The 27,851-nt window shown below is 44.1% G+C and overlaps 1 protein-coding gene across 2 annotated transcripts in view; it reads right to left on the bottom strand.

The window, feature by feature from the left end:
* LOC147112249 (disintegrin and metalloproteinase domain-containing protein 17-like) overlaps nucleotides 1–27,851 on the bottom strand; it is an 83,446-nt gene that overhangs the window by 35,192 nt on the left and 20,403 nt on the right. For both annotated transcript variants that reach the window (XM_085996344.1, XM_085996345.1), the window contains exons 3-7: nucleotides 27,596–27,729; nucleotides 22,513–22,601; nucleotides 19,088–19,277; nucleotides 7,383–7,519; nucleotides 5,423–5,512 (exon numbers count right to left, since the gene is read on the bottom strand). In XM_085996344.1, the coding sequence (XP_085852470.1) occupies nucleotides 5,423–5,512; nucleotides 7,383–7,519; nucleotides 19,088–19,277; nucleotides 22,513–22,601; nucleotides 27,596–27,729 (640 nt within the window). The remainder of the gene's footprint in view (nucleotides 1–5,422; nucleotides 5,513–7,382; nucleotides 7,520–19,087; nucleotides 19,278–22,512; nucleotides 22,602–27,595; nucleotides 27,730–27,851) is intronic.

Genomic DNA, 27,851 nt, shown 5'->3' with positions numbered 1-27,851 from the left:
AGAATGAACTTGCACTTATATAGTGCCTTTCATGTCAGCACAAAGCTGGGTGGGCGTGTGTGCTGTGAGGAGGATGCAGAGAAACTCTAGTATGATTTGGACAGGTTGGGTGATTGGGCAGATGCAGTATCATGTGGATAAATGCGAGGTTATCCACTTTGGTGGCAAAAACAGGAAGGCAGATTATCTGAACGGCAATAGATTGGGAAAAGGGGAAGTGCAACGAGACCTGGGTGTCCTTGTGCACCAGTCGCTGAAGGTAAGCATGCAGGTGCAGCAGGCGGTTAAGAAGGCAAATGGTTCGTTGGCCTTCATAGCGAGAGGATTCGAGTATAGGAGCAAGGATGTCTTGCTGCAGTTGTACAGGGCCTTGGTGAGACCACACCTTGAGTATTGTGTGCAGTTTTGGTCACCTTATCTGAGGAAGGATGTTCTTGCCATGGAGGGAGTGCAGTGAAGATTCACCAGACTGATACCTGGGATGGCAGGAATGACGTATGAGGAGAGATTGGGTCAATTGGGCTTATATTCGCTAGTTTAGAAGAATGCGAGGGGATCTCATTGAAACTTATAAAATTCTAACAGGACTAGACAGACTAGATGCAGGAAGGATGTTCCCGATGGTGGGGGAGTCCAGAACCAGGGGTCGCAGTCTAAGGATAAGGAGTAAGCCATTTAGGACTGAGATGAGGAGGAATTTCTTCACCCAGTGTGTTGAACCTGTGGAATTCTCTACCACAGAAGGCAGTTGAGGCCAATTCATTAAATATATTCAAGAAGGAGTTAGATTTATTTCTTAAGGCTAAAGGGATCAAGGGATATGGGGAGAAAGCAGGGACAGGGTACTGAATTTGGATGATCAGCCATGATCTCATTAAATGGCGGAGCAGGCTCGAGGGGCCGAATGGCCTACTCCTGTTCCTATCTTCTATGTTTCTATGTGCAGGGAATTTTCAGCGGTAGCTGAAGATGTTGAACCCTCTCAATCATATTTACTGAGGTGGGAGCTAGTTTAACTTGTCCAATACAGCCAGCATCTGAACAAACACTAGGCAGCATGTATGTGCTGATTACACATGGCCAAGCTGGCATTAGACATTTATGGGACTGGATGCATCAAGATGAACTAGACTAGATTTGTCCCATCCCCTCCCACTTCCCACTGGTTGATGGTACAAGGACTAGGGGACACAGATTTAAGGTTTTGGGCAAGAGATACAGGGGGAATGTGAGGGACAACTTTCTTACGTAGCAAGTGGTGAGGACCTGGAACTCGCTGCCGACGGAAGTGGTGGAAGCGGAGACACTCGATGTTTTCAAGGGGAGACTGGATAGGCACCTGAAGGAAATAAACTTGCAGGGCTACGGGGATAGAGCGGGGGAATGGGACTGACTGGATTGCTCCACAGAGAGCCGGCACGGACTCAATGGGCCGAAGGGCCTCCTTCTGTGCCGTTATGACTCTATGACTACCCTGGGAAAGTACAGGGCAGTGTAAGAATACACCAGGGTGAAATTAGCATTTTGAAGAGAACTTACTTGAAATGGCACAATGAAGCACAAGCCTTGTACTAGTCTACACTCAAATTCAAACAACATGTTTACATTCATGACAATGTGAATCAACCCCCGCCCTTTAAAATCTGCTGCCATCCCTCCACCCTTTCAAATCGGTTATTGTACCCTACCTCAAAGAACCCACCCTCGACCTCGCTACTCGGTAACTATTACCCAACTCCAACCAGTCTTTCCTATCCGTGGTCCTTAAACATGATAGTCTCAATACTGAGAGACTGGCTGACTAACGAGCGGGTAGGCCTGCAGCACCAGACTGCAGCCGACAAGCGGAGACGAGGGAGAGAGGGAAGGATCAAAGGCCTCAGGGGGAAGATCGGAAAGGCCAGTTGCGGCAATCAGAGACATCGGGAAGAGTTTGGAAGAGCCGGTGGTAGAGGAGTCTGGAGTCCTCGGGGGAATTGGAGGGAAGAGAGAGATCGGAAAGGTCCGGGGTCGGAGATCGGAAGGGTCGATGAGGTTGGGGGAAGGAGATCAGAAGGGGGATCGGAAGGGTCAGGGTGTGTCCGATTGTGGGGGGTGGGTGAAGCTGGTAAACTGGATCCAGCAAGTAAGTGGAAAGGTAGTTACCTCCTGCGAGTTGGTTGCCCACCTCTTGTCCTGCCTCAGTTAAAACTGGAAATAGATAACTTGTGGTAGGGTTTTAACCCAATCCAACCCCACCCGTTTTTGGGGGTTAAAATTCCCCCCAATGTCACAGATCCCTCAACTACCTGTCCGAATCCCTCCAATCTTGCCCCAGCCCCTCCCATGGCACCGAAATGGCCCTCATCAAAGTCATGAATGAGATTCTCGGTGTCTGCAGTGCATTACCTCATCTCATTCACTTTCTCCGTCTTTCACCATCTCCCTTTCCTCTCCCAAGTCTTTGAACGTACAGTCGCCTCCTAAATCTGAGCCCATCTTTCCCGGAACTCCATGTTTGAATTCCTCCAATCAGGTTTCCACCCCGCCACAGTATCAAAACGGCTCTTATCAAAGTCACAAATGGCATCTTATTTGACTGTGACAGTGGTAAACTAGCCCTCCTCGTCCTTCTCGACCTGATTGCAGCCTTTGACACGGTTGACCACACCATCCTCCTCCAATGCCTCTCCTCCGTCGTCCAGCTGTGTGGGACTGCCCTCACCTGGTTCCATTCCTATCTGTCCAGTCACAGCCAGAGACTCACCTGCAATGGTTTCTCTTCCCGCTCCCACACGGTTACCTCTGGAGTCCCCCAAGGATCTATCCTTAGCCCCCTCCTATTTCTCATCTACACGCTGCCCCTCATGGACATCATCCGAAAACACATCAGGTTCCACATGTATGCGGACGACAGCCAGCTCTACCTCAACACCACCTCTCTCGACTCCCTCCACTGTCTCTAAATTCTCAGATTGCATGTCCGACATCCATTACTGGATGAACAGAAATTTCCTCCAACTAAATATTGGGAAGACCGAAGCCATTGGGCTGGATTTTCATTCAGAAGTCGGGTTGTCGTCCCGCCTCCATCGAGATGCGGCCAATCCACGCGATTGTCCCTTGATTGACCTTGTTGAGCCCGCCCAGTGGGCTCAGCAGGCCAATTAAGGGCCACCCGGCAACAGGCGACGTCATAGACTGAAATTTCATCTGTCAAGACGTGTTGTACGTGCTTCCAATCCCGACTCCACGGCACACTAAAAATCGACCCCATTGCCTTCAGTCCCCACCACAAACTCCGTTCCCGAGCCATCGACTCCATCCCTCTCCCTGACAACTGTCTGAGGCTGAACCACACTGTTCACAACCTTGGTGTCTTATTTGACCCCGAGATGAGCTTCTGACCACATATCTGCACCATCACCAAGACCACCGACTTCGATCTCTGTAACATTGCCCGACTCTGCCCCTGCCTCAGCTCATCTGCTGCTGAAACCTTCATCCATGGCTTGGTTACCTCTGGACATGACAATTCCAACGCTCTCCCGGCTGGACTCCCACATTCCACCCTCCATAAACTTGAGCTCATTTAAAACTCTGCTGCCTGTGTCCTAACTCACACCAAGTCCCGTTCAATCATCACTCGCTGACCTACATCGGCTCCCGGTTAAGCAATGCCTCCATTTTATAATTCGCATCCTCGTTTTCAAATCTCTCCCCTCCCTATCTCTGTAACCTCCTCCAGCCCTACAAACCTCCGAGATATCTGTTCTCCTCCAATTCTGGCCTCTTATACATCCCCAATTTTAATTGCTCCACCATTGGTGGCCGTGCCGTCAGCTGCCGAGGCTTTAAGCTCTGGAATTGCCTCCCTAAACCTCTCTGCCTCTTTACCTCTCTTTCCTCCTTTAAGACGGTCCTTAAAACCTACCTCCGTCATCTGCCCTAATATCGCCTTATGTGGCTCGATGTCAAACTTTGTTTGAGAACGCTCCTGTGAAGCGCCTTGGGACGTTTTACTACTTTAAAGGCGCAATATAAATGCAAGTTGTTATTGTTGTAGTAAAAACACTTTGAAAACTGATGCCACTGTCTTCCAACTTCACTCCCTCATCACTAACCATCAATTTCCCCAACCAATGTCTCCTGCCAACCCTGGAGTCCTGTTTGACCGTGAGCTGAGATTTGAGCCCCTATCTTCACCATCAGAAAGACCATCTATTACCACCTCTAACAATGTGTCACTTCTGTTCCTACCTCAGCCCTTCCACTGCTTATTCATGCCTTCATCCCCATGAAAAGGAGGGAGTTTATATTCATTGTTATGATTGTAAATATGGTAATTAAATTTGAGTTATAGACTTGCCAGTGCACACCAACGCTCTCCATCCTGACCTCCCATTCTCCTGTATCCACAAACTGCAGCTCGTCCAAAACTCAGCTGTTTGCACCAAGTCCTGATCACTCATTACCCTTATCCTCGCTGACCTACACTGGCTACTGATCCACCAACATTTCAAATCGAAAATTCGTCTCTTTAAATCCCTCCTTGGCCTTGCCCCTTCCTACTTCCGTAACCCCCTCCAGCCCTACAAACAACCTTCCCAACTCTCTGGCTGTCTCACTCTAACCTGTGTATCCCACTCTTGGCTCCACCACTGGTGGCTGTGACTTCAACCGCTTAGGTCCCCCTCCTCTGCAAACTCCTAGACTTCTCTCCTGTCCTTCAAGAGCCTTCTTAAAGCTGACCTCTGTGACCAAGTCACCTCTCAAATCTCTCTCTGACTTGCCGTCTGTTTTTCCCCAACAACTTTGTGAAGTGCCTTCACATTTTCTAGGTTAAATGTGCTATACAAATGCAACTTGTTGTTGAACTAAATGTAGTATAACAGGATATTAAATGCCTGTTAACTGGCGCCAACATGATCCTTGTATAGTTACTAGTTACCCAGTTAGGTAAAAGATCTCTGCTACTGAACTTTCGCCGTTAAATTTTATAGTAGGATAATTATATTGGTTAGTCAAAAACTTCTCACTAACTGAAATGCTCCCAACTACAGTATTTTCAAGGCAAGCTACTATATTTTATTAAACACATTTTTGAGATAAATTGACACACAGACGTTATCAACTTGAACTTTGCTACACAGTCTTCGAACAGCAGACAGAAAGATATTGAATATTACTTCTTATACCATAAGCCTACTTGAATACAGTTCATTTGCACTGACACTGCAACAATAGTTGGTGAAAAATAAGCTCAATAGGTCTCAGAAATACTTTCAAGCAGGCTCACTACTGGCCTATGCATACAGCTTTAAAAATGATGACAGTCTCCCACTCAAATCAGTATATCTAAGACTAGACCGGTGGAGCCAACGCTTTGTATAACTGCGGCAAGAGTTGAATAAAATATTTCAGCTTAATTTGAATTATTTACCTCTTCTATCTGCAATCCATATCCTTTGAAACCAGCATTGTTCCAAGAAGTGTTTCGATAAATGTCATCCACGCGGTCAATCAATTCAATCTGCATTTAGAAAAGGCAAGTGCATCGATTCATGAACTGCGCAGTTAGAAACACAATTTGTTCAAATTATAATTATATAACTTTACTTAAGACATTGTGCATAGTTAAATGCGAGGTTATCCACTTTGGCAGGAAAAATAAAAAAGTAAATTATTATTTAAATGGAGAGAGATTACAAAATGCTGTAGTACAGAGGGACCTGGGGGTCCTTGTGCATGAAACACAAAAGTTAGCATGCAGGTGCAGCAAGTAATCAAAAAGGCAAATGGAATGTTGGCCTTTATTGCAAGGGTGTTGAAGGATAAAAGCAGGGAAGTCCTGCTACAACTGTACAGAGTAGTGGTGAGAGCACACCTTGAGTACTGCGTACAGTTTTGGTCTCCTTATTTAAGGAAGGATATGCTTGCATTGGAGGCAGTTCAGAGACAATTCACTAGGTTAATTCCAGAGATGAGAGGGTTGACTTGAGGAAAGGCTGAGCCTATACTCATTGGAATTTAGAAGAATGAGAGGTGATCTTATTGAAACATATGATACTGAGGGGGCACGACAGGGTAGATGCAGAGAGGATGTTTCCCCTCGTGGGGAAATCTAGAACTCGGGGGCATAGTTTCAGAATAAAGGGTCACCCTTTTAGAACTGAGATGAGGAGGAATTTCTTCTCAGAGGGCTGTAAATCTGTGGAATTCACTGCCCCAGAGAGCCGTGGAGGCCGGGTCATTAAATACATTTAAGGTGGAGATAGACAGATTTTTGCAAGATAAGGGAGTGAAGGGTTCTGGGGAGCGGGCAGGGAAGTGGCTTTGAGCCCAAGATCAGCCATGATCTTATTGAATGACGGAGCAGGCTCGAGGGGCCAAGTGGCCTGTTCCTGCTCCTATTTCTTATGTTCTTAAGTAATGCAATCACATTTCTGAAGATCAACCGGTTTTCTTTTCCCTCTGCATTACATTTTATATATAGATGAAGAGATATTACATTGCCAGATCAAACCTATCCAGATAATTTGTAAGTACAAGTGTGGCAAATATTTTTAAAACTGGAGAGTTTGAAAATTCATATTTAGGCAATAGGTTATATAGGGAAAATGAGAACTTGCGCACTTTAATTTTTACCATTTTTGAATAAGTCAACTGTAAAAGGCTAACTGCATGAAGCAAAAAGCAACATGATATACATCACTTTACCTCCTTATGCTCCCTGGAGAAACAACTATGCAATAAAAAGGGCAGGTGGGAAGAAGTTAGTTAGTTCTCCAAGTTTATATTTAATTTTCTTAATTTAAAGAAAAATGATGTTTTAAACACACTGGTCTGGAATCAAAAATGTTTTCTTTCACCTAAATAATAGTTTGAAAATAAATAAAAGTACGACTTAAAGGAAAACTCTAAACCAGATTAAAGTAGATGTTAAGTGTTAAATTCTTAGTTCAATCTTACCTACAAGTGTTCCTTTGTAATCCCTGATAGAAAGTTCCAAAGACTTTGCATCAGATTAAAAACACATGCTTAGTGTACTTTTCAAGATATACTTAATAACAACATTTAAGTGAAGAATTATTTTACTAGCGTTGTTACTGTTTAGTATTTTTTTTGGCGAGCGAGAGAAATAAGTTATTTGCCCTCCAATTTTCTCTCCACTACCCGTGACCAAATTGATGGGCAAGCAGGCAAAACGTTCTCAAGCTTCCACCAGTGTCAACGTGAAGAAAAATTTTCATGCTTAAAAGGCTTACTTTTATCCAAATATGCATTGAAAATCAACATAAATGCACTTTATTAATGTATCCCACCCACTATTTAGGTTAGGTAAAAAGTACAGTAGTGCTGCAGTAGAATAGAAAAATGTACTCCTCTTTGGGGTTGCTTACCAAATAATTGATGGTGATGCTCTCTTCACCACGCCCCATGTGCCTGAAAAAGCGATAATCTGCTACAACTAGCATTTTGCAAGTATTCTTCTCAGGATCTAGAGAGAACTTTTGTCGTTTCTGCCGCTGGATGTATTCTGTCAAACAATTAAAATTTCTGAATTAATTTCAAAAGGGTTGGATTTATGTCTTAATTTTCTTAAGCAAAAACAAGATATTGCTTCGAATCAGACATCTGTGCATGCATGGATACAACACACAAAGATGGTATAATACTTGAACTATGGGATCATCCAGTACAAGTTTATACAGCAGATACTTCACTTTAGATAAGCAAGATAAAAACACAAACCATGGAGAATTAATGCACCATGCAATAGAATGACAGACTGCTGGTTTGCACAAAGAATTCCTCAGGTGGAAAATGTTCAATATAGTGTAAGCAGCTTATAGCGTATTATGTGCGCAGAACTGATTTGCCAAAATCTGATGGCTCTTGTAAAGTCTGCCAGATTTTATATATAACGCAGTAACACTGATACAATGCATGTTGTCTAATGCAATATAGGAGGCATGTGGAGTTGAGTCAGGACCTGAAGAAAGTTGGTCGCAAAAAGTACTTCTACTTCACGTTGTTGAAATGCTTCAAAGCATTTCACACGACCAATTTAGTTTTTGCAGTGAATTACGTAAGCAAACAATAGCCATTCTGTGCCAGCAATATCTCACAAATAGCATTGATATGAATGACATGGGGTTTTTTTGGTGGTTGAGAAAAAAATGTTGGCCAGGACATAATGAAGACCATCATTATGTCAAATAGTGCAATGGGATCCTCAACATCAATTGTAGACTGGACCCTAATTTAGCATCCCATCCAAAGAATGCTAACTTTACAATGCAGAATTCGCAACAGTGCCCACTCAGATTCTGCACTCAACTCCTGGAGTGCAACTTAAATCCATAACTCTCTGACCCAGAGGCTAAAGTGCTAACTGAGCCAAGGTAACACTATAAGGCACCAGGTATATTAACAGATGCACCTGTGCAAAACTTGATGAGCCAAATCATGTATTTATGTGCTGTAACATGCTATATAAAAGAGTTGTACGCATTTAATTTGGAAAGAGGCAGTTTATCCAATTAAATGAAGAAACTTTGCCCACTGTGTTTGTCAGAGGGGTGTCAAAGACAAATGCTTCATCTTAGGCACCGCAAGTTAACTAGTCAGACAGCACTACCATACTCAGTTGAAGAGAAGTAATGAGGCAGCAGACAGTAGGAGAAAGCTAAATTTTAAAAAAGGGAGTAAATGTCAAATTTTAAAAATCCACCTTCACAAAAGCTATCGTACAGCAGGTTAGAACTTGACTGCCCTTCAATCTTTTAAGCTATAGTGTTCTACAATCCAGACAGTGCTCGTCAATACTAGAACTGTAGATCTGTAAGCATTGCTCATTTTGTTAATCATGGTTAGCACCATTTAAAAGCTATGAGCTTGTAATCACCTTTATACAAAAGCAGACCTGCTGAGTTCTTCTCTTGTCTTCGCAATACCAAACAAGTACAGGCCACGGTTTTCTACTTCTGCACTTACCAGCCTGTGACTTTCCTGTCCATTAATATAACAGATGGGGAGGGAATCACAGACTGGCAACCACACAAGCAACAAACCCTCGCCAGAAACTCCAAGTTGGATTGTTGTTTTTTTAAATACCAGTAGTTCTTTCTCAAACTGTTTCAGGATTTTGTAGCGACTCAGGTTTTAAAAAAAATATATACATTACGTTGACTTAGCTTGACAGTGTGCAGTTAGAAAAGCAGCAAACGTGCTAATATATATGTAAAAACACAATACAGGAAACTTTGGTTTATCTGGAGGTTGTATGTCCGGAATACTCGATCTAACGGCAAAAATCAGGAGCCGTTTTCTGTAAGTTTTTTTAGATCTCGTTCTTTTTTTTTTTCCCCAGTCAGCCACTGCAAGGTCTGTAGCTATAGCAACAGCTTCAGCTACAGACGCTTGCAGCTGCCTCTTTAGAAGCTGTTGCTAAGCAACAGTGTTTGTTGTCAAATACGGAGATGAAAACCTCCATATGCTTCAACATTAACTTTGTATGTCCGGCAGTTTTGATAGATCGGCAACACGCCGGTCCCGTCAGTGCCAGATATCACAAAGTTTCCTGTATCAAAGATGGAGAACGGGACAATGACCACGTCCACCTAGGTACCTCCTCTCCAGAAATGGAAGGACCCATTATAGGTATCCTGCAGTAACTGCTAATGAAGGAGGGAAAAGGAAAAGGGGATAAGGAGAGAAAAGGTACTAAGGAAAAAATACACATCATCCAAAGTAACAAGAGAACTGCAAAGTCAACCAGCAACCAAGGTCCAGAGGATCACCAATATCTTATCAGAAGTAAAGAAGCAGCTCCCAGAACTTCCAGCCATCACCCCCACAGGAGGTTTTCAGGTGTCTTGCACGCAGCACAAACTCTCAGCACTGTAGAAAGGGATTAAAGATCCGAGTGAATCTCACCAAATTACTCTCCATTTGAACCATTTCCAGACCAGGTTACCCCAGACAGATGGCAATTGCAGCACTACCTGAACCCAGATGATCAAAATACATCTACATAGACAGGATTCTCCACTGAGATCCCTGAAATACAGCAAAGGGGAATTTAGTTTGAAGGTGAAGCTTCACCCTCAACCGTTGAGCCCCAGAGGTCACCAACTCCTCTATGCTTTTCTAACATTCATCAGGCACCGACAGCTTTCAGAAGTAAAAGCACGCTGATGATTAGCAGATCCACACAATTTCAAGCCACACTACTCCCCAGTTGGTTTTTTTTGGCAAATATTGTGTATCTTAAGAAACGGCCTCCTATTGCTCATCTGGAATCTTCTCATCAAGGTTTTTATTCCAAGCTACCTCAGTAAACGAGGGATAACTAATTTGTTCTTTACAATGAAATAACTTGATCCAAAGTCATCAGCAGCCAAGCGTCCAAACTAGAAAATTCCATACCTGGGGGCAACTGTAAAAGGATCAGTGCTGGGGCCTCAGCTATTTACAATCTATATTAATGACCTAGATGAAGGGACCGAGTGTAATGTATCCAAGTTTGCTGATGATACAAAGCAAGGTCGGACAGTAAGCTGTGAGGAGAACACAGAGTCTGCAAAGGGAAATAGATAGACTGAGTGAGTGGGCAGTAAGGTGGCAGGTGGAGTATAATGTGGGGAAATGTGAGGTTATTCACTTTGGTAGGAAGAATAGAAAAACAGATTTTTTTTTTTTTTTTTTAATGGTGAGAAACTATTAAATATGTTGGTGTTCAGAGAGATTTGGGTGTCCTCGTACAGGAAACAGAGTTAGCTTGCAGGTACAGCAAGCAATTAGGAAGGCATGTTGGCCTTTATTGCAAGGGGGTTGGAGTATAAGAGTAAGGAAGTCTTGCTACAATTGTACAGGGCCTTGGTGAGACCACACCTGGAGTACTGTGCACAGTTTTGGTCTCCTTATCTAAGGAAGGATATACTTGCCTTGGAGGCGGTGCAACAAAGGTTCACTAGATTGATTCCTGGGATGAGAGGGCTGACCTATGAGGAGATTGAGTAGATTGAGCAATCTTCTTGGAGTTTAGAAAAATGAGAGGTGATCTCATTGAAACATACAAGATTCTGAGGGGGATTGACAGGGTAGATGCTGAGAGGTTGTTTCCCCTGGCTGGAGAGTGTCTAGAACTATGAGGCACAGTCTTAGGATAAGGGGTCGGCCATTTAAGACTGAGGAGGAGGAGGAATTTCTTCACTCAGAGGGTTGTGAATTTTTTGAATTCACAGAAATCACAGAAACCCCACAGTGCAGATAGAGACCATTTTGGCCCATCGAGCCTGCACCGACACATATCCCACCCAATCCCCGTAACCCCTACACATCCCACCCTAAATCCCTGTAACCCCACGTATTTAATCCCCCTAACACTAAGGGTCAATTTATCATAGCCAATCAACCTAACCCGCACATCTTTGGACTGTGGGAGGAAACCGGAGCACCCGGAGAAAACCCACGCAAACACGGGGAGAATGTGCAAACTCCACACAGACAGTCACCCGAGGCCGGATTCGAACCCGGGTCCCTGGCGCTGTGAGGCAACAGTGCTAACCACTATGCCACCGTGCCACCGAATTCTCTGCCCCAAGGGCAGTGGATGCTGAATCATTGCGTATATTCAAGGCTGAGATAGATAGATTTTTGGACTCTATGAGGAATCAAGGGATATGGAGATCAGGCAGAAAAATGGAGTTGAGGTCGAAGATCAGCCATCTTATTGAATGGCGGAGCAGGCTCAAGGGCGATGTGGCCTACTCCTGCTCCTAATGTTCTAACACTTTCAAGGTAGAGTCTTATTGCAATTTGCAAATATTGTTTTACAATCTTTTCTCTTTAGCCTTTTACCAGTCCAGCCAATAAAACCCCAACTAAAACCACACTTGGGTAGGGATCGAGGCATAAAAAGAGTAAGAATGAAAGCAAACGACATAAACCAAAAGCACTGTAGATATTCCTCCATGTACAGTACTGCCCATATAAATAGATGACACTGCCTTGGACTGGATCACTGTTCCCAAAATGGAAGGAGAATGAAGAGAAGAGTAGCTATATCTTCAATCATAGTACATGAAAGGAATACACTGGAGGGAACTACCCAAGCTGAAGAGAACAGCAGCTATAGTATAAGAAAACATCACATCTACTCTGACCCTACCTATAAACATTTCAAAGTAGTATGGCTTGAACCTGGGCTGACCAAAAATGTAACAGGTGGTTAGGCAAAATAACTCCATCTGATGCCGAGGTAGACATTTAAGTTTGACTTTTTTTTTTAATGAAAAAAGTATAATTTACCAGTTGGCCTGGCTCTCAAAGGAGATGAACTAGAAACATCTAAAATAATGTACAATTGCTTAGGGAATGCCTTCATTTTTGAAACAATCATCTACTCAACAACCACAAACCTAAGGCTTAAGAATCATAAACTTAGGAATTGGGTTAAAGCCTGTCTGAACAAAAAAATTTCAAACCACCCCTTTAAGGCTTGCATAAATTCTTTACTTAAAAAAACACCTTGTTGCATTAAGTGTCTTCTCCTTTCATTAAGGAATACCACAATGATTTTACATCCTGTTTAACTTGTAAAATTTCCGACCTAAAAAAAATTAATATAATCCATGCTGGTCCTCACTTCCTAAAATGGTATTCCGCATGTTCATCTCTGCACAGTTTAAAAACAGGAAATGAAAATAAAATATAGTTATACTAAAACTTCTGCATGAAGGCAAAGCAGTTTCAGATTTGCAACCACAATGGTAGTATAGCCCAGGTTGATGATCTGACTCCGGAACACAATGAAGCCAAGGTGTACACGATCACCTCCAGCACAATGACCCGGAATTTGCAGTTGTAACTATGACGAAACAGTCAGCATTTGCCTTCATTACTGTGTAAAACTGACAGCAACTTCTGGCGTCCGCACATGCACAGTTAAACATGGAAACCCAGAAGATGCTGTCAGTGATACTCTGCTCCTCCATAGGGTGTGCTGTTGCAGTCTTGGCAGATGCAATCAACACAAAATCAGTGATTTGACATGAACTTCAAACTTTTATGCACTATTCTTGCTGTAAAAACCATTGAAAATGTTAAGCCTTGTTGAATGAGGTGTAACTGAATTTTTAAACAGCATACGAAGTCACAATTACTGAACAACCTCTCTGGCCCTGAAAAACTAATTTTGTAAGTGTGAATTGTCATTCCCTCCATTCCATGATACTTAAAATAATAAAATTTATTTTTATTTCTTTAAAGTTTATGATATTTCAGCTTCTACCTTAATCCCATGTGTATGCCCCAATCTTTATTTTGCTTTCTGTAAAATGATTAAAAAGTGAATTATAATCTGTACTTTTTACTTCCTGGTTTGCAGTCTGAGAATTCTTCAATCTGATTGGCTGTTCGGCCTGCTTGATGACATGACTGTTGTTCGAAGCCACAGATCCCCTATAGATGGCGGCAGATTGAAAGTCACGTTGGATTGGGCAAATCGATGCTCTACAGCCCGCTAAATCTTAGTGGGCAGCTATCTTCAAGGTCAGTGGTGAGTGGCGTCCCTTCGCCGCTGGCCGCAAAATCCGGGCCGTAATCTTACAACCGCGTGAGCTTCGCACAGAATGCATTATAACTCCAGTCCAGTACAAAGCCACTGTTTAAAAGTGCATATCCATCCATAGAACTGCCAAAGACCTTCTTAAAACTTACTACAAAAATCTTTGGAGAAAGCTACTGTACTCATCCACTCTTGTAACATGAAAAATAAACCACTTGGGACCAAATACCCAGTGCTCAACGTGAAGCACAACTGGCAGCATTACTCAGGTCTGCCAGCTGAGCATTAAACTTTATGGGTAGCTGTCAGAGACTGGTATCTGTAATATAATGGCACTGAAAGATTAAAAAGGGCCCTGTATAAGGTGAAGTATCCAACCATCTTAGGGGAAAAGTGCATATTTTACTTAATAAGCAGACTCACTGTTTTACTGTGGCTGAATAAGTTAAATGCAGTTATTCTTAAAGGAATCTGACCACTGTTTTGGGAATTACATTCTAAAATTTCATCCATTTATAATTAGGCACACTGGATGATAATGACTGAATAGGTTAAATATTACATGGGATTGCAGAACTTTTACTGGTGTTTTGGAGATCATATTTAGCAATTCCATCCATTTTTGTGTGAAAACCTCAAATCAGTGACCTTGCTTATAAAGGTAACAAAATGTGCAAATTCACAGCCATTTAGCAAGAGGTTTGTAACCTCAAGTGGGGGCTAACAGAACACAAAGAGAATGAATAAAAAGCCCTTTTAGCAGCCCGTCCGGTCTAGGGAAATGGAAATCACCGGCAGCAAATCAAAGTTTCCTTATAAGGAGAAACCAGTCAACGGGCAAACAATAGACCTAGATGGTCCACATCAGTAAAGAGTAAAATGATAACTGATAATCTTAAATTATCTCTGGCACCAGTTGCTCGGACATCAGGGGCACCCTCCGTAGCATTGGTCTAGGGTTTGTGGTGGAAGTTGTTGGGGGAAAAAGAAGAAAAATGAAGCGACTGCACAAGTGAAAACAGTCACTGGGAGGTTGAGTTTCACACAGCATCATGACAAAGCATGAGGCATTTCTAGTGCCCAAGATTGTTGCATATTGTGAGCCAGAGAGTTGAAGAGGTGGGTGCTGGGATCAGTATTTAACTGTGCTGCAATATGAAATGATCAGAGACTGGATTGCAGACTATGGCCTAGAAATTCATTAAGGCGCTGCCAGCTTTGCGGCCAGTTACCGCCTAAAGAGGGCTTCTGCGCCAAAAATGAGTTTGCGCTGATATTCAGCGCAGCGGTATTGGCGGCGGTAGCCGTTAGCGCTGCGCCGGCACCGATGACGTCATCGGTGTGCGCAGTGCCCCGGTTCCGCCCCGAAACCGCCCCGATCCCCATATTTAGTAGCGGCCGCCTCCTCCGAAGCGGCCGCAAACAGCGACCAAAAAACGGGGCCGTGCTGTAGCCTTAGTGGGGCGCTTTAAAGGGGAAGGTGCGGCCGGCCGCTTTTTCAGCGGCCGCCTGCCCGCACCTCCTTCCCCGGCCTCCTCTCCCTCCCCCCCCGCGGCATTGCCGGCTGCTTTCCGCGAACCCGGCACTTCTCCGTGGTGCCGGGCTCATTTTCCGGCACTCTCCAGCGGCGATCTCCCCGTTGCAGGCAGCTCCCCCTTAAGAGAAGGAGGAGGCCTGCAGTACCGCAGCCTGCCGCTCCGCAGCGGCTGGCGCAGCAGCGCCAAGAGCGCTGAAATTCAGTGTCAGCGCCCCAAGCGGAGGCGGGCACACCCTGGTATAGCGCCCGGTTCCGATTTGGGGCGCTAACACTGAATATTTGACGATCGCTAATGGCTCCCCGCCCAGCGCTAACTTTTGGGCGCGAGCGAGCTGGCCGCCCCAAAGTGAATTTCTAGGCCTATAAGTATAGAGATGAGCAATATGAGCCATATATTAGATTACAGAATTTTTACTGGTGTTTTGGAGATCATATTCATGTGTCACAAGTCTGAACACTTCCAAGTTGAACAAAGCTTTTCAGCTGTTCCAATTTTGGGATTTGCAAGCGTCTGAGTGATAACCACAGTAAAATTGCATCCTCCACAGTATTTGCACAAAAGAAACAATGAACCAATCATCAGGCCACTGTATAATACTGAAACATTCAATACCATTTCATGAGGACCTATTATCTAGCTCATCAACTCCGGGCGATAACATTTTGCTTCTGTGCAAGATGAGTGCCAATTTCTCTATTAACCCAAAGCACATATCCTCATTTGTTCAGTTTTTCTTTAATGACAAACAAACATATTCCAGTCAAATCATCAGTGACCTCTGCTCTATCATAGCAGGCATGGACCAGAAAGCAAGAAAATGTAACTACATTTCAGGATCAGAACACTGTAATAGTCAAGGGACTTTGCATTTCAATGTTCAGGGGTTTCCCCTGTTGAAAAATAAAATAGGCAAAGAAATGGTGAACAATTTGGAGTGTGTCTTTTATCAAAAAAGAAATTCAAAAATACTCTCCATTTGGAAAGGACTGAGAAAAAGAAAGCTTGTCAAATGTAGTTAACATCAATCGAGCATCTCAAACATATTGGGCCAGTAATTCCGTTCCCAACGTGTGAGTACGGACGGTGTACTCACGCGTGTGGCCGGAGGAATTGCCGGATTCCAGCATGCACAGCGCATGCGCGGGAAACCGGCATTTCCTCTCCATCGAACTAAGGGGTTAAGAGGTCCAACGCGTGCGCGCAGGACTCCGCGCGCACGCGTTGAACTTCCTTCGTTTTGACAGGTTTGCGCGTGTGCAAGGGCCTGGACTTTTTGGAAATGAAAAAAGGAGGCGTAAGTAGTGGATTCTTGAAGGTAAGTGGTCTATTATTTAAAATTATTACATTTTTTCCACAGCTTCATTGTTTTTAAGGACTGTACAGTAAGGTAAGGTTATTTTTAGACCCGAATTCGTAAATATGTTCAAAAATTTTATTAATTGTTTTAAATAGTTTTTAAAAGTTATTTATAGTTTATTTAATTATTGGGATGTTTTTTAAAATTTTAATTACAGTTAAACTAGTCTTTTGGGCGCCCGTACTTTTCATGAGTTTGACAGTCTTTACTATCAAACTCATGAATGAGTTTCCCCTCCCCTGATTGGCTGCAGAGTGCTCACCTGATCCCAGCTGGCACATCGCACTAACTACGCCGCTGGATCAGGCAAGCACAGCGCGCCGACATCTGAACCGGGCCAGTGACAGGAATTCCAAGCAGGCCCAGGCTTCAGATGTCGGCACGCCGGGTGAGTGCACATCGGGGGCTTCCACGCGCGGCAAGCTCCCGATCCTAATTTCAGGGCCATTGAATGAAAAAAAGTGGACTGCAAACTAGCTTCTCTTGTTCTTTAGGTATTTTTTTTCAGGACCTTGCACAGACCATAATCCTCCATTTAGAATCATATCCCTCTTTTTCCCAGGGTTCATTAAAGCACGGGTCTGCACCTAGAAGCCCCAGCTAAATATAGGACCTCCGCCAGGGGCGGTGAGCTCTGTCCAAATAGGCTTCCCGCCTGCAATAACCTGAGGAATTCAACCCCCCCCCCCCCCCCGGCACCCGATCCCATAAGAATAAAGCATTTGCGAGTCCCAGCACCAAAGAACAGCGTCCCAGTCCTCCAATGGGGGTAGGTTTTAATGGATCGGGGATATGGGGGTGGGGTGGGGAGAGGGGAGTGTGTCTGGAGGCTGCGGAGAGGCCAAGAATGTTCTTGGCGTCATCTTAATTCGACTCTGCTCCCTGTGAATCAGGAATGTGCCTATTTTCTTTTTGAATGCATTAACCTCATTCAGCCGTCATTGACTTATACCAAATGCAACGGTTTCCAAAGAGACCTGAAGCACCCTTCCATTAATAAGGAAAAGTAAACACTTTACATCAATATGTGGTTTCTGAGCAACAGAAAAGCTTTGCATCAGAAGTGTGCTCAGAACCTATAATATTGCCAATCACACCATATCCAACTCATCTCTGAATTTGTATGCAATGATTGACTGAAGTAGTTACTTCCTTAATTATTTCAAAGTGCTTTCTTAACTTATAAAACCCAGTCCTCATCCTCTTTCTGCTTCAACACAAAATACCTCTCTACATCCAACTACAGTACTGGTTATTTGGATCATATATCATATCTCATCTTCCCAATATAATAAATAAAATGTAGAAAATAAGTGTTCAAGTTGTTTAAGACACATCTTTTAGCATAACTCAATTTATCCATCTATCTTGCCTGTTTCTATTACACAACATAATAGAGATGTCCTGCCTGGGCAGTAATTCCTAGGAGCCAAAGTGGGCACTGATGGAGATATAGGGGTAGTTCACCTGTCTATCCTTTTGACAGCAGAGGCACAAGTCCAGGTTCCCTGCACCTTCATAAAACAAAAGGGAATGGAAAGTAGTACAAGGACAGAAATAAAATGTTACTGCACAATATTAATATCTTAATGCAAAGGAGCCATTCAATAGATGGAGAGTTCATCAGCTTCAGAAGAACTTGGTTCTATTTCTATGGTACAATCCAAGTTCTCAGTTGAGGGCTCAATACCCAAGCTCCCTTTACAAAATGATTTGCATACACTAATGAATGGTAATACAGGAAACTCTTTTTTATCCGGCACCGACGGGACCGGCGTGGTGCCGGTTTATCAAAAAGTTCGGATTACAGAGAGGTATAGTAAAAGGTATGAGAGCCCCGTACACAGCAACAGATCCAGGCTTCCCTGTTGCTTAGCAACAGGTGCAGGAACCCCGGCCACAAGATCCAGGCGTCCCTGTTGCTTAGCAACAGGTGCAGGAACCCTGGTTACACAGTCACAGATCCAGGAACGGCCACTAATATGAAGTAAAACTTACCTGAACCTACTCCTGAATTTTGCCGGTTAACAGAGATTTCCGGTTATTTAGGTGCCGGTAAATCGAGAGTTTCCTGTATCATGTTTGATTTAAAACCAAAGGGTAAATTTTCCTATAAACTGAGTACAAGAAACCATAATAACCTACATACCCGGAGGATTTTTAACCCCTTAATATCAGTCATCTCTGTTCAATAGCATGGCCCTACATTTAGGTGTGCTATGTTCCATAAAAGGCAACACTAGCCTCTGTATTTTTACCTCAGTTGGTAAAATGTGTTTGGAATATCCACAAAGTGAGCACAACTCTTAGGCTCGCAAGACAGGTACTGTATTGCTAGTGACTGAGAAGGGGTTTCAGTAGTGATTACAGAATTTAAAATCCTGCTTAAATAATTTCAGAGGACATTAGAGGGTAGCATGCCAAATACGTCTAGTACTATTAAGAAAAGGCCTTTCCCAAACATCTGGAGAGCTGTACACCAACAATATTTCAACCGGCGCAGGGCCAATAAATCTCTATATCGGCTTGAAACCAGAATGCCAACAGCATATTGGCTGAAGACCACTTTACAAAATGGAGACCACCATGTAACAGAAAATCAACACAATAAGATAGCATTTTCTCAAATACACCTACCTGTAGACGCATCTATATCAAAATCATTGTCCTCATCATCGTCAACTTCTTCTGGCATAAGCTCAGAATCATTCAGCTTTATATAACCACAAACATTTGATGACTTTAATCGTCCAATTTCCCGGACATCTTCAGATTTGTACACCAACAATTTTTCAACAGGCGCCGAGTCAATAAACCTCCATAGTGGCTAGAAACCGGAATTAAAAAAGTTACCACCATACGAGTAAAAATCGAACCGAGATTTCACAACTCACTTTCGCTAACTTCATAAAAGGATCTACTAAAATTAAAAGAACCTGCATTTGTATAGCACGTTTCCAACATTACAACAGAGACTACACTTCAGAAGTACTTCATTAGCTGTAAAGCGTTGTGGGACGTCCTGAGTTGGTGAAAGGCGTTATATAAATGCAAGTCTTTCTTGTTTGACACAAAATACAGTCCCAAAGCCCTTCACAAATGGAAATATACTGAGGTGCAACAAAGCCTGGTCAAAAAGAGGACTTTTTAAGGAGGCTTTCAAAGGGAGAGAGAGAGAGGCAAAGAAGAATGGACTTCTAGAGTGAAGGCTTGGTCACTAATTACAGAGTGAAAGAAAAGAAAAAAAGACTTGCATTTATATAGCGCCTTTCACGACCACCGGATGTCTGAAAGCGCTTTACAGCCAATGAAGTACTTTTGGAGTGTAGTCACTGTTGTAATGTGGGAAACGCAGCAGCCACAAACAGCAATGTGATAATGGCCAGATAATCTGTTTTTTGTTATGTTGATTGAGGGAGAAATATTGGCCAGGACACCGGTGATAACTTCCCTGCTCTTCTGCGAAATAGTGCCATGGGATCTTTTAGGTCCACCTGAAAGAGCAGACGGGGCCTCAGTTTAACGTCTCATCCGAAAGACGGCACCTCCGACAGTGCAGCACTCCCTCAGCACTGTACTGGAGAGTCAGCTTAGCTTTATGTGCTCATGACATGATTCATTTCAGAGGCCGGGACCCAGGAGCGAGGACGAGCCCAGCAGTGAGGTCAAGGCCCAGGAGTGGCGCAGTGTGGACCAGCAGCGGGGTCGAGGCTCAAGGAAGGTGCGGCACAGGCCAACAGAGAGGTCGGGAGGATCACAATGCATCCTACGAAACTCAGGCAGAGAGGACCTGTGGGAAGGAGGGAGGAGGACAGTAGGAGTATGTTTGTGTGTGTGTGCTAGGCCGTTGTAGCAGAGCCTGGTCTCCAATCGTCTTGGATCCCCTTGCCATTGGACCAAGACCTTGCTCTGTCAAGCCCCGTGTGGTAGCTGGTGTGCAACGGCCACCCCACGTTAAAAGAATTCACGCACAGGCATCTTCCACCCTTTAAAATGAAGTTCGGGACCTGGAACGTCAGGACCCTCATGGACAACCCCAACGTGACAGACCGGAACGCCGTACTGGAGCGCACATCACCCACCCCGCCCCTTCAACCACCGTCTGCCTGTGACAGAGACTGTAGGTCCCGCATTGGACTCATCAGTCACCTGAGAACTCATTTTTAATGTGGGAGCAAGTCATCCTCGGTTCCGAGGGACTGCCTAAGAAGAAGATGTGCTCAAGTCCCTGGAGTGAGACTTGAACCCACAACCTTCTGACTCGGAGGCGAGTGCGCTACCAACTGAGCCACAGCCGACACTGACGGCTGAAGGGAACGGGGAGGCAGAATAGGCTAGAGTCAGCAGACTCTAGTGAGGAGGGAGACAATAGATTAGAGGAGGTTGCAAAGGTAGGGTGGAGCAAGGCCGTGGAAGGATTTGAAGACAAAGACAAAGTTTAAACATAATACTTTGGAGGTCAAAGTGTCGGTGTAAGTCAAAGTCAGTGAGGACGGGGTAATGGGCAAGCAGAACACAGTTAGTTGCATTTCAGAAGAGAGAATTTGTGGAGGGTGAAGGATAGACAGCCAGAAACGAGGATATTGGAATAGTTGAGTCTAGAGGTGACAAAAGCATGAATAAAAGTTTCAGTGGCAGAGAGACAAGCAATGTTGTGTAGCTGAAAACAGACAGTCTTGGCAATGGGTAGAGTGTGAGATTTAAAGCTCAGCTCGGGGTTGAACTGGATCCGATAACTGACACTTATCTACAGTGCTCCACCCAAGCAAATAGAATACAAATGCTTCATGGGCATACTTCAGCCATAAAAAAGACCAACAGCATTTTTGACTTTATAAACAGGGGCATAGAGCAATGTTCCCTTTAAGCTGCGCTCTGGAGGCCCCATGCAGCTGGCTCACCGGCTTTTAAATGGGAAAAACCGCGCATGCGCGATATTTTGAATAGACTGCGCACCCAAAAAAATGTAACGGGAACATTGGCATAGAGTATAAGAGTAAAGAAATAATGATACATTTGTACAAAACACTGGTTAGGCCAGAGTAGTGCGCGCAGTTTTGGTCACATTATAAAAAGGATGCTAAAGACCTAGTGAGCGCAGTGCGTAGATTTACCACAATGACACTAGGGATGGGAAACTATAGTACAGGAAACTTTGTGCTATCCGGCACCGACCTGTTGCCGTTCCCTCAAAACTGCCGGACAAACCAGCGTTAATGTTGAAGCATACGGAGATTTTGAGCTCCGTATCGGTCAACAAACCCTGTTGAACAGCTTCTAAACAGTCCAAGCGTCTCTGTAGCTTAGCAACAGCTTCAGCAGGCCTTGCAGAGCTTGACTGTTGAGGGAAAAGCAACGAGAAGAAAAAAAACCTAACGAAAACGGCTCCTGATTTTTGCCGGAGGCTCGAGCATTCCAGACAGTTAGCCTCCGGATAACACAAAGTTTCCTGTAATCAGGAGAAACTTGATGTACTAGGACGATTTCCATTGGTGCTAAAAAGGCCAAGAAGAGATCTAGGAGAGGAAATTAAAATAATGAAGGATTTTACAGAGTGAATAGGGAAAGACAATTTCTTCTGGTTGAAGAATCTGTGACAAATAGTTATCAATTTAAAATCATCACTAAGCGAGTGAGGAGAGGGGGTAGGAGAAATTTCTTTACGCAGCGGGTTGTGGGAGGATGGAACAGGGAGTGGTTGAGGCAGAGGTCATTGCATCATTTAAGGAAAAATTAGCTAAGTATTTGAAGCAAAGGAGGATACAGGGCTATGATGAGAGTGGGTGGTGGGATTAGTTTTGGATCACTCCTGAAAAGTGCTGGCACAGACAGGATGGGCCAAATGGCCTCCTTCTGTGCTGTAAACTTATATGGTTCATACGTGCATTAAAATCCAATATCCTTAAACTTTTCAACTCTAACGTATGCATTTTTAAGCGCAATTCTTCTTCACCACATTATATAGATGGGTTTTGTGTTGAACTTCTATTAAGTACTGCAGACTGCAGGGTTTCAAGACTTGGCTTTTTTAAAAAAAAAAGGTAAATTAAAGTCATGAATACCTCTATGTTATACTCTCCTTCATCAGTAATAATTCTGGCAGTAAAATCCTCTTCATCGATAAGAGCTCGTACTTTTGAACTTGGTTCACCTTTTATTTAAAAACACAAGTGTGATACAATTAGACTTCTGATCCTTTAGTTTACAGTTTCTTCTTCAACATTGATTCAGCCTTTACAATTATTTTATGTTGAGTTCGGACGTCAGAATGTTAATTAAAGTGGTCTTCCAATGGCACAGTTGATAATGGAGGGGTGCAGCTGAGCCATAGACAACAGAAGCTCTCGGGTTCAATTCCTGCTCTCAATAGGCATGGGATGTAATTCTTCCTTCTTCTTAGGCAGTCCCTCGGAACCGAGGATGACTTGCTTCCACATTAAAAATGAGTTCTCAAGTGACTGATGAGTCCAATGCGGGACCTACAGTCTCTGTCACAGGTGGGGTAGACGGTGGTTGAAGGGGTGGGTGGGTGGGGTGCTTGGGTTGACGTGCGCTCCTTCCGCTGTTTGCGCTTGGCTTCCGCTTGCTCCTGGCGAAGAGACTCGAGGTGTTCGACGCCTTCCCAGATGCTTCTCCTCCACTTTGTGCGGTCTTGGGCCAGGGATTCCCAGGTGTCGGTGGGGATGTTACACTTTTTCAAGGAGGCTTTGAGGGTGTCCTTGAAGCGTTTCCTCTGCCCACCTGGGGCTCTCTTGCCGTGTCGGAGCTCCGAGTAGAGCGCTTGTTTTGGGAGTCTCGTATCGGACATGCAGACAATGTGACCCGTCCATCGGAGCTGATTGAGCAAGGTCAAAGCTTCGATGCTGGGGATGTTGGCCTGAGCAAGAACACTGACGTCAGTGCGCCTACCCTGCCAATGGATTTGCAGGATCTTGCGGAGGCAGCGTTGGTGGTACCTCTCCAGTGCTTTGAGGTGCCTGCTGTACATGGTCCATGTCTCTGAGGCATACAGCAGGGCAGGTATCACTGCTGCTTTGTAGACCATGAGCTTAGTGCCGGGTTTGAGGTGCTGGTCTTCAAACACACTCTTCCTCAGGCGACTGAAGGCTGCACTGGCACACTGAAAGCAGTGTTGGACTTAGTCGTCGACGTCTGCCCTTGTTGACAGTAGGCTCCTGAGGTATGGAAAGTGGTCCCGAGGTATATAATTAATAAATAATTATTAGCACTTGTGGTGCTGAAAATCTATCACATTGTTAAGAACTTTTACAAAATACTACAGGAAACTTTTTGTGCTATCCGGAGGTGAGCTATCCGGCAATCTGGAGCCACCGGCAAAAATCAGCAGCCGTTTTTTATTCTTTTTGTTTGTTTTTTTTGCTTTGTTTGAACAGTCAAGCTGTGCAAGGTCTGCAGCTATAGCAACAGCTTCAGCTACAGAGCTTTAGGGCCACACCCGAGTGTTTAGAAGCTGTTGCTAAGCAACAGTGTTTGTTGTCAAATACGGAGATAAGAATCTCCGTATCTCTCAACATTAACTCTGGAGAGTACGGAAGTTTTGAGGCAACGGCAGCAGCTCGGTCCCGTGGGTGCCGGACAGCACAAAGTTTCCTGTATTTTGAAACATTCTGGCAACAATTACCAATTTTTTTTTACTGTGAAAATACTGTGTTCATTGCACACAGGAAAAAGTGGCAACCATAAAAATGCTGTTAACACTCAGTCGCATCTGTCCGTATCAACCTGACATTTCTAGATAGACACAGGTTTGTGTTAATCCCGCACAAGTCAGGATTTGCTGCAAAGCCTGATTAGGGAACTCCTGAAGGGAGACCATAAATTTAAAAGGAAATACACAGTCAGCTGCTAGAAAATTAAAAACTCCATTTCCATGTCCACCACTGGCGGCCGTGCCTTCAACTACCATGGCCCCAAGCTCTGTAATTCCCTCCCTAAACCTCACCGTCTCTCTAGTTTCTACCTCTTTAAAACCTACCTCTTTGACCAAGCTTTTGTCCTAATATCGCCTTCTAGCTGTGTGTCAAATTTTGTTTGATGACGCTCCTGTGAAGCGCCTTGGGACGTTTTACTACAGTAAAGGCGCTATATAAATACAAGTTGTTGTTGTTGAAGTTCCACACTGTGGACCAAGTGAGGTGGCAGCCGATGGAGATGGAGTTGAGGTTGGAAGTACGTAGGTGTTTGCAGAAGGCTAAGTGGATGGTTTCTGTTTTTCTGACATTAACATAGAAACATAGAAGATAGGAGCAGGAGTCGGCCATTCGGCCCCTCGAGCCTGCTCCGCCATTTAATGCGATCATGGCTGATCATCCAAATTCAGTACCCGGTCCCTGCTTTCTCCCCATAACCCTTGATCCCTTTAGCCTTAAGAAATATATCCAACTCCTTCTTGAATATATTTAATGAATTGGCCTCCACTGCCTTCTGTGGTAGAGAATTCCACAGGTTCACCACTCTCTGGGTGATGAAATTCCTCCTCATCTCTGTCCTAAATGGCTTACCCCTTATCCTTAGACTGTGACCCCTGGTTCTGGACTCCCCCGCCATCGGGAACATCCTTCCTGCATCTAGTCTGCCTAGTCCTGTTAGAATTTTATAAGTTTCAATGAGATTAAGCTGCAGATAGTTTGGTTCATCTTAATGTCAGATAAGCAGTTGGAAACAATGGCAACATCCACAGGGTTGATGGAAGTAGCAGCAAAGCAGAACAGCTGACCTCATTTGGAGGTGTTGGGACTGTGAGCCAACACAAGTTAGGACAGGAATGATAGCTGAGCGGGATCAGGTGCAGGACAGGATACGGGCAGCAGAGCTTTGGAGGAGTTGAAGTTTAGAGAATGGAAAATGGCAGGCCGGTCGGGAGAGTACTGAAACAGTCATAGGGACGCAAGAACATAGGAACAGAAGTAGGCCAGTCAGCCCCTCGAGTCTGTTGCGCCATTTAATTAGATCATGCCTGACCTGCATCTTAACTCCATTTACCCGCCTTGGTTCCGTAACCTTCAATACCCTTGTCTAACAAAAATCTATCAATCTCAGTTTTGAAATTTTCAACTAACCTAGCCTCAGCAGCTTTTTGGTGGAACAGAGTTCCAGCTTTCCGCTACCTTTGGTGTGAAGAAGTGCTTTCTGACATCACCCCTGAACGGCCTGGCTTTAATTTTAAGGTTATGCCCCCTTGTTCTGGACTCCCCCCACCAGAAGAAATAGTTTCTCTCTATCTACCCTGTCAACTCCTTTAATCATCTTAAACACCTCAATTAGATCATCCCTCAATCTTCTATATTCAAGCCTAGTCTATGCAACCTGTCCTCATAATTTAACCCTATTAGCCCGGATATCATTCCGTTGAATCTCCCCTCCAAAGCCAACACATCCTTCCTGAGGTGCGGTACCCAGAACTGAATGCAGTGGTCCAGATGCGGTCTAACCAGAGCTCGGTGCAGCTGTAACATAACATCCACCACTTCTTATTCCAGCCAACTTGAGATAAAGGCCAACATTCCATTAGCCTTCTTCATTACATTTTACACCTTCCACTAGCTGTTAGTTATTTCTGTACTTGGGCCCCTAAACCTCTTTGCTCTTCCAGTTCCTAGCTTCTCACCATTTAGAAAATACTCTGATCTAGATTTCCTAGGTCCAAAGAGGATGCCCTCACACTTCCCCACATTGAACTGTATCTGCCACAGTTTTGCCCACTCGCTTAATCTATCAATGTCACTTTGCAACTTTCTGCTCCCATCTACACTATTTACTGTGCCCCCTGACTTAGTGTCATTGGCAAACTTAGATATACAGCTCTCTATTCCTTCAGCCAAGTAATTTACAAATATAGTGAAAAGCTGAGGCCCCAGTGCAGATCGAGCCTGGAGGGGACAAAGGTATGGAGGAGGGTTTCAGCAACAGAGGCAGATGAAGTTACCGAGGTGGACGTAGGCAGTCTTTGTGATGACGAGTACATGAGGTCAGAAGCTCAGCAATAGGAAGTCAAGATGCAAGAAGTCTGGTTCAGTCTGGTGGGGGCTCAGAGTTTGCGGTGGGGGCTACAGACAATGGCTGAAGGAACGTGCAGCTCATCCACAACTGGATATTGAACAACCAGTTGTTAATTAACTCCTGAAAACCGATCAAAAACCGTCCCACTCGGACCTCACCGTCCTCGGCCTCTTGCATTGTTCCACGGAAGCTCACCGTAAGCTCGAGGAACAGCACCTCATCTTCCGATTAGGCACTTTACAGCCTTCCGGACTCAATATCAAGTTCAACAATTTCAGATCATAACCTCGGCCCCTATTACATTTTTATTTATATTTTTTATCCACACCTTTGTTTTGGCCTTTCTACCACCACCCCCCCACCTTTTTTTTCTCTCTCCCACATGGCAGCTGTCTCCCATTCTGCCAGTGCATTTCACACCTAATCTAGAGCCGTCTTTTGTCTCCACTAGTCCTATCACCATCTCGTCTCGTTTTGAATACCTCTTAATGTCTCTTCTCTTTTGTTCTCTCCCAGCCTGGCCTTTTAATCTATTTCATTTCCTGTGCTTCTTTAGTCTTGACAAAGGGTTTTCACCTGAAACGTTGACTCTATTTTCTCTCCACGGATGTTGCCTGGCCTGCTGAGTTTTTCCAGCATTTTCTGTTGTTATAACCGATCAATAAATATCTGCTCAATTAAAGAACTGAAGGCTATTCGAACAGATAAACAACGATTTTCTGTGTAGTTCTCATTTATATATTTCACCTTTTGCTTTGTACTTCCAGTTCCTGCATCAGCATTTAAATAACAAGCATAATCCATCTGGATACCAACAGATTCAGGTAACATACATGTTTTTAGGAAATAAAAAGCTCACTGATGTAGAGCAGCCTGGTAGCCATAGAGTCATAACGGCACAGAAGGAGGCCATTCGGCCTATCAAGTCCGTGCCGACTCTCTGCGGAGCAATCCAGTCAGTCCCATTCCCCCGCTCGATCCCCGTAGCCCCGCAAGTTTATTTCCCTCAAGTGCCGAGACTGAAGCTTTCAATGCAGCACTGCTACAGCAACAACAAAACTACCTTTTAACTTTTAAAAACAGCACCATGGTTTACAATCATTCCATTTCATTACATGTACTAACCGATCACGTGGCCAGTAAAGAAGTTTTTCCATTGCACAGGATATTCTTCTTCATTGCCTTCTCCGTCCACTACTACTGCTTTGAAAGTTTCAGAAAAATGCTCCACATTTGAACTTAAATATATTTTAAAATTTCTGTGAAATAGAAAGTTCAAAGTAAGATATCAACGATTGAATAACAATACTGTAGTAGCAGTGTCTTTTTCTCAATCACTGCTCTTAAACATATTTGGGCAATAATTTGAGAGCAATTCATA

The sequence above is a fragment of the Somniosus microcephalus genome, chromosome 9 (assembly GCF_052327205.1).
Source record: "Somniosus microcephalus isolate GS21.2 chromosome 9, FLI_Smic_1.0, whole genome shotgun sequence".
Taxonomy (NCBI): Eukaryota; Metazoa; Chordata; class Chondrichthyes; order Squaliformes; family Somniosidae; genus Somniosus; species Somniosus microcephalus.
Note: the sequence above shows the minus strand (reverse complement) of the source record. Positions and strands in the feature narration are given on the sequence as shown.